Source organism: Hypanus sabinus, chromosome 6 (genome assembly GCF_030144855.1).
Source record: "Hypanus sabinus isolate sHypSab1 chromosome 6, sHypSab1.hap1, whole genome shotgun sequence".
NCBI classification, from domain to species: domain Eukaryota; kingdom Metazoa; phylum Chordata; class Chondrichthyes; order Myliobatiformes; family Dasyatidae; genus Hypanus; species Hypanus sabinus.
In genome coordinates, this window is record NC_082711.1 from 134,847,075 (window position 1) to 134,854,735 (window position 7,661).

Here is a 7,661-nt window from a genome sequence, read left to right on the forward strand (position 1 = left end):
GACTTCCCACTGGGAATGCTCTAGAAGACTGTTACATTCCGCAGTGGTGACTGTTCCCCTATAATGGGACACCCGTTCCATATATAGACGATCCGGCAGATATAAGAATCCAAGAGTCCAGCCGCAGTCTGTGCCGCGCAGAGCACGCGTCCCAACCAGTCCTCCCCACGTTGCGCCTGCCTCTCTCTCCCGGGATGTCCGAGCGGCGGATCCCCTTCAGTTTCCTGCGCAGCCCCAGCTGGGAACCTTTTCGGGACTGGCATTACCCGAGCCGGCTCTTCGACCAGTTCTTTGGCATGCCGCCGGCTCTGTCCTACGACTGGGGTCCCGAGTGGCCGGGTTACCTGCGCCCCTTTCACCTGCCCAGCGTCCGCGCCCCAGCCGCAGCCGGGGCTACGGAAGCGACCGACCAAGCCACCGCCTCCAGTGCCGCCCTCAACCGCCAGCAGAGCACCGGTATCTCGGAAATCAAGGTCACTTCTGACAAGTGGAAGGTCAGCTTGGATGTCAACCATTTCGCCCCTGAAGAGATCACCGTCAAAACCAAGGATGGCTATGTAGAGATCCACGGTGAGCGACGGGGACAAAGAGTGGGGAAACTTTAATCAGAGTTAGTTAGGATTTCTAAATGGTCCATCATCATTGCCTCGCTGTTCCTCTTTTGCGCTATTTATTTGTATTGTCACACAGTAGTTTTTCCACACTGTCCTGAAGAAGGGTCTCGGTCCGAAACGTCGACTGTTCACTCTTTTCCATAGATGCTGCCTGAGCTGCGGAGATCCCGCATCATTTTGTGTGTATTGCTTTGGATTAAGCAATCTGCAGATTTCCTCGTGTTTGGAGTTTTTGTTCTGTGTGTCTTGCACTGTCCTGCCGCCACAACAGAACACGTCTCTCGACGTATGTCAGTGATAATAAACCTGATTCTGATTCTGAAAAGTTAGGGGTCCAGCTGATTGGAGCAAATTCTTGCTACATTCGTTATAGGCGCTGTGAAAGTTTTTGCTGTTTGGCTTGTATTCACAAGAAAAAAAAAGTTCTTGTAAGTGCCTTTGGTGAATGCAGAGCAGGAATTTATAAAGAAAGCTGAAACTTCCTACCCCTCCCTCACTCTGTTTCACTGTCAAAGTCCCAGACTGAATCATTCTTTTTGGCAGTCAGCTCCGGGCGCCTAGCACTGCAGGCTGTAGTCACTCATTTCCCTCCCAGCCCTGCCTTCACTGTTCCCAATATACCAACATTTGAAAAACACCATGCTGAGCTCTTCCAGCATTTTCTGTTTTGATCTCAGACTCACATCTGGTGGTTTTCTTTATTTTCCTCAAAATAATTTAATTGGTTGTAAGGTCCTTTCAGATTGTGAGGACTTTCAGAGCACGATATCAACACCTCTCCTTAGATGATTCTACTATTGATTCCAGCCAGGGGAAGCAATGTGTGCAGTGCATAAGAGACAAACAGAATGCAGAATCATTCACTGGTTGCCATAGATCTGCACTGTAATGGTGAAGTGACAATTATAAGGCTGTAAAGCATATTGGGATGTCTTAAGATAGGCTAGGGTGCAATATAAATACATGTTTTCTTTCATGTCTTTAACTCCAATGATTTCTCAGTGATTCCTTCCCCAGGTGATAAGTAAATGAAATGGTGAAATATGACATGAAATAACTTTGTTGATAATGCGTCTCACGATAGACAAGGGATTTCTGTGTGGATTTCTTAACAGCACAGAGTCTCTAATATGAGCCATATTGGTACATGGACTGAGCTACCAGAGGAAATAGTAGAGGTGGGTTCAATGACAATGTTTGCAAGACTTTTTGGAACAAACATAGGCAAATGGGCCAAGCTTGGGTTGGGGCATGGTGAGTTGGGCCAAAGGACATGTTTCTGTACTGTTTGACTCCAAAGTTCATAATTTCACACAAACCCAAAAGCCCAATGCAACAGAATAACCACACAGATCAAGATCTCTCAGATACAAAGGTGTCCAGATAACCCATCCTTAATAAGTCGATGAATATTAACAAGAACGTTAGATGGAATTGCTGGACATTGCCTGTGAGGTGTCCTGGGATATTTTGTGTCCATTGGAGAGAGAAGAATGGGCAACTCCTTCAAAACAGCAACTCATCACAACAGCTTTGATGTTTTAACAGAGGCTTTTACTCTGGATTAGGTCACAAACTCACAACACTCTGACTCAATAATGAGAGTGCCACCATTGAAGACTTCCATGAAAATATTTGGATTTGCCTGACTGCAAATTGTCTGAGTGATAGACAGGTTCCCAGGCTATACCTATCCTGCACAGTACAGGGTTTGAAGATTATCTGCATTAGAGTCCATGGGATTGGAGCATCACTGCTCTGGGCACATTACCTTTCCTAGACATTAGTCCCTGGAGTAAAGGTGCTATATTCTGCAATATTGAATTCCAGAGATGATCTTTCCTTCAGTGTCAGAAGGCACATCAAAAATGTTTTTTTTATTTTTCTGAAACTAAAATGTAGTTTTGTTCTGGAAGTTATGAAGTTAAATGAATATGCAGGAATTTATTGCATTTGCATCCATCATTCTTGAAGTGAAGTCATCACCCAGATAACAACTAATGAACACATGATTGCTGATAATTATCTAAGTGGGTATCAACAATATCACAAAATATCTGGCATGCTAAAATTATGTTTTATCATTGAAGATTTTATTTTATTAATATTGGTTCAATAATTATCCTTCATAGGCAAACACGAGGAAAGACAAGATGAACATGGTTTTATTTCAAGGTGTTTTACTCGAAAATATCTGTAAGTAAATTATGTTATACATCATTCTATTATAAACATATGCCAAGTCTTGGGAAGCTTGGAAACCACACTTTATATTCCACTTGGCTAGCCTCCAACCTGGTGGTATGAACATCACCCCCCCTTCACCATTTCCCATCCCCTTTTCCCTCTCTCATGTTATCTCCTCGTCTGCCCATTGTGTCCCTCTGATGCATCCACCCCACTTTTTTTCTTCCATGGCCTTCTGTCTTTTTCACCAGCTTCCTAGCTTTTTGCTTCATCCCTGCCCCTGCAGGTTTCACCTTTCACCTTGTGTTTCTCTCTCCCCTCGCCCCACCTTTCAAATCTACTCCTCAGCTTTTTTTCTCTCCAGTCCTGCCGAAGGGTTTTAACCTGAATTGTCAACTCTGCTTTTTTTCCATGGGTGCTGCCTGGCGTGCTGAGTTCCTTCAGCGCTTTGTGTCTGTGTTGCTCAGATTTCCAGCATCTGCAGATTTTCTCTTGTTTGCCAAGTTATAGGACTGCTTCTGCTTGACTTAAAGGGTACATGGGGAATTGAAATATTATGGGTGTCTATCAAAGTTCTTACTCTTTTCCAGTGTACTCTAGCACATTCCTAAGCTCACCTTTCTTAAGCCTCAAACACCAAGATGCCAACCTGTGCAACAACGCTGACCCAATGATTACTAAATATCTGCGACCAGCATCTGACTAGCATCTCATTACCAATGTATGTGCATCATTTCCACAATTAATATCTACCCCATGACCACCTAAACATACAGTCCCACATTCTAGCCACAGATTCTGTTACCACCTTCTCCCCCTCCACTGTCTGCCCATCCTACTCCACCCCACTGCATTAGATGCTGAAACTGACTCAGACTTTCAATTGGACCTACTGTCACGCTCCCTCCATCTAAACAGGAGTTTCTTTAAACCAATAGTCTTCTTGTTAGTGTCATTCCAATATCCTTTTTTACCAGATGATTTCAGACCAGCGTGAACTTAACACTCAACCACAGCCCCATTTAAGTTTCTCAATAAGCATGGCTTTTCAGCAGCTGCACTTTCAGTTCAAGCTAAAATCACAGGTCTTCAGAATCCAAAGTGTTAACAAATGGAATTACTATGTTATGTTTCTCCTGAAAACATTAAGTCACTTCTAATCACTAGATTCCTGTGCATTTTGGAGTTTTCTCAAAAATAAACTTTACCAGCCAAATTTAAAATGTCATTCCCATTTCAGGGTTTTGTCTGTATTATTTAAAATCAGGACCACATGTAAACTTGTCTATGTGTAGAGCCTTAACTATGAAAACTCTTGTAGATGTAAACTTACACATACATGTAGGACTCATTTCAGATTTCAAAGCATGGTTCTTCCAGAACACACCAAACTGCCTTGCTTTCTAACCTCTGCCGTAATGTCAGACCTCCTGCGAAAGGGGTGGCTGAATCAAATAAACCCCCTGCACTATTTCAGGCCAAGCACTATTTGATTTTTAAACCTCAAACCTGGAAAATACATCTTCCTTTTGAAATGGGGATGCAGTCAGTTTTCATTCCAGCAGTTGTGTCTTTATTGGAACTGGATGCAGACCTTTTAATTACTGGTCTTTGAAGTGACCTCCACAAGCTGTTCTCTAAACAGCCTTTGAAAGTAAGTGCTTCCACTTCTGTCTGGGGAAGAGCATTATTGCTCAGCCCGATGTGTCCTGTTCATTTCGACTTCACTCATTCATTTGTGCCCCAATTCCATTTTAAGATCTACATCCACTTCTCTATTCTATTTGCTTAATTTAGAGATTCATCAGGGTAACAGGCCCTTCTAGCCCAGTTACACCCACATGACCAATTAACCTACTAACCCAAGTGCCGTTTTGAGTGTGTGAGGAAACCAGAGCACCCGGAGGAAACCCACGCATTGACAGGGGAGCATACAATCTTCTTACAGACAGTGCCGGTAATTGAACCAGGGTTGCTGGAGTTGTAGCAGCATTATGTCAACCATTATGCCATTAGGCTATCCCAGATTTTTTGCAATTATTTCAGGAACAAAGCCAACCCTTTGCATGTTGGGTTTGGGGTGTTTGCCAGAAACATTTCTCTCAAACTTTATTTACAACTGTGTGAACTGTTCCATCAATCTGTGGATGCAGGTCAGTTGGTGAATGGCCAGAACATCTTTGTATTGGATTTCTCCAAACAATTATGTTCTATGCGTGCTACTCAATGTAGAAGGTCCATAATTTACAATAAAGAATATTTGTTTTGTTGCTTGATTGTTTTTTTCATGAAATAGTTGTGACATAGTTTTATTTCTCCAGAGATTCCCTTTTGGCTCACAAGAGCAGTTATTTATTTGTAGGAATGGAGTCTACTCTAATCCATAATCATCAGAATGGTAATGTCTCCACAGAGTCTTGAACTCTTTTAAGGGAAAGCTTAAAAATTGGCTTAAAGGTTTAGCTATTAGAATTTAAAAAAAGGTCACTGTTGGGCAATAGCATTTGCTTACTCCCTCTTCCCCACGCACCTGCAGTTGGGGTCACGTGAAGACATTGGAGCAGGTGGTAGACAGGCATATGAGCAGCTGGTGCATTTCACAAGTCCTGGTTATGCGACCACTGATGCCAGGCAAACAAGCTCTGAAGAGTATTGGTAATGACTGGGGTCACCTGTCTTGTAAAGACACTGCCCAGAAGAAGGCAATGGCAAACCTCCTCTGTAAAAAAATTTGCCAGGAACGATCATGGTCATGGAAAGACCTTGATCGCCCACGTCATGACACAGCACATAACAAAAAATGATCAGAACCAAATGACACCTTACTCAAAATATGATTTTAACACCTGAATGTTTGTCATTAAGTTCAATCTATGTTTCTCTCCGTTGGTGCCATTAATAATATTGTTCTGTCTAACCTTTCTTTCCTCATCATTTCAGCCTCCCACAAGGCATTGATGCCGGTGTAGTTTCTTCAACACTGTCACCCGCTGGTGTGCTGACAGTGGAAGCGCCACTGGCCAAGCCAGCTCTGCAATCTTCAGAGGTCACCATCCCAATTACCTACGAGTCTACAGCCCAGATCGGAGTGCCAGATTCAAAGAAGGCAAATGAAGCTACAAAGAAATGACTGGAGTAGCAAAGAAGTATGCACTCATAGCAGGCACTACATCAAATTAACCAGAACACACTGACCAGATCCAAAGTTATCAGTACAATGCTAAAAATGCTATCCAGATAACCAGATTAATACCACAATAGATAAGCATCACCACAACCTAAACCCAATGCAATTAACTAGCTTTGAGCTAGTCATACTTAATGTAGTCAGATTATAAGATATTTTCTGTTTATATTTTTAACTTTAGCAAAAAGATGCAATTATACAAATTTAGAATCATAAACCTTATAACACCAGAGATGATTCTTTTCTTTCAAGTGCCTTAGAAGCTCTGAGTAATTTAGCACCACCCTAACAGGCAGCGGTTTTTGATCATGTTCACTCTGCATATTCAATGTTTCCATGCTGCCCTTGTGTATTTTTTTGCTTTGGTATAATCATATAGATCTGTTAACAAAGATATTTTTTTGAATCAGCATTGAACTTTATTAATAAAATTAATGATGAAGAAAAAACAATCATTGTATTAGTACAATATTTGATATAGTTAATAATTTTATCTGTGACTGTTCTAAGAACTATTCACATCTGAAAGGGGAATCTATCATAAAAGCACCAAGCTAACATTCAGAGACCAGCTGAACTCTGGACAATTTCCTGCTTTTTTTCTTTCTTTTAGTTTTCTATTTCAAGCTCTTCCATCTGAAACAAGTGGGTTTCTCTTCCAGGGTTTGATACAAAGTTTTTCCAAAATACAACTAGCAATATCTTGAGTTGCATCAACTCCAACAATCCTGTAATTGAAAAGGTAATATTTCTATCATTAATGTCTCCACTGTTATCAGAATTTCCATACATTGGCATAGTCAGAAGGGTTAACACAAGATTGAGCTCGTTAACAATCCTTCAAAACCTGGTCTCTGGAAGTTTTGTTTTAAAAGACAATATGAGACATCAAGAATGAGATGACAGGTTAGAGGCAAAGCAGAAGTCATGCTTTACTCTGGGGGATAAGTTGGTACACATTCTATGGATGGTGGAGATCAGAGAATGACATTCTGCCTCAATACGTAATGCTACTATCTCATGATTCCAGCAACCTAGGTCCAAACATGACCTCTGATTATGCCTGTTTGAAATTTGTGTGTTTTCCCCTGTGACCATATGGATTTGCTCCAATTTCCTCTGGAAACCCAAGTACATTGTAATTGTAAAGTTAATTTGCCTTTGTGCTTTGCCCCCTTGTAGACCATAAAAATGTAAAGCACAGAAACAGGTCCTTCAGCTTGATTCATCTGGCTCATCTATGCCAATAGAGATACCTATCAACAAAATCCAGTTTTCATGCATTTAGCATATATCCCTCTATTCCTTTCCTATATACACACCTGCCCAAATGCTTTATAAATGGTACCTGTCTATACCACCTTCCCTGGCAGCTTGTTCCATATACCCAACTCCCTCTGAGTGAAAAACATGGCCCTCAGATCCCATTTAATTCCTTCCCCTCTCATTTTAAGCTTAGGTAGAACATTACAGGCCATTTAGCCCATAATATTGTGCTGAGTTTTTCACCTATTCTAAGATCAAGTTAACCCTTCTCTCCTACACAACCCCCCATATTTTCTGCCATCTATATCCCTATCTAGGAGTTTCTTAAATGCCCCTAATGTACTTTCCTCTACCACCACCGCTGGCAGGGCATTCTATGCACCCACCACTCCCCGTAAAGAACTTAC

At 41.7% G+C, this 7,661-nt stretch overlaps 1 protein-coding gene across 1 annotated transcript; it reads left to right on the forward strand.

The window, feature by feature from the left end:
• The first annotated feature begins 89 nt into the window (after positions 1-89).
• On the forward strand, positions 90-6,440 carry hspb1 (heat shock protein, alpha-crystallin-related, 1). Its single transcript, XM_059972976.1, has 3 exons — positions 90-570; positions 2,747-2,810; positions 5,742-6,440. The coding sequence occupies exons 1-3, from the start codon at positions 195-197 to the stop codon at positions 5,929-5,931; spliced, it is 630 nt and encodes a 209-aa protein (XP_059828959.1). The 5' UTR covers positions 90-194; the 3' UTR covers positions 5,932-6,440.
• Positions 6,441-7,661: the final 1,221 nt, after the last annotated feature.

Bases quoted from the DNA above. Each gene is read 5' to 3' on its own strand.
- hspb1 (XM_059972976.1), top strand. From the start codon at position 195: ATGTCCGAGCGGCGGATCCCCTTCAGTTTCCTGCGCAGCCCCAGCTGG. The intron at 571-2,746 runs GTGAGCGACGGG...TATCCTTCATAG, and splicing joins TGGCTATGTAGAGATCCACG to GCAAACACGAGGAAAGACAA. The intron at 2,811-5,741 runs GTAAGTAAATTA...TCATCATTTCAG, and splicing joins TGTTTTACTCGAAAATATCT to CCTCCCACAAGGCATTGATG.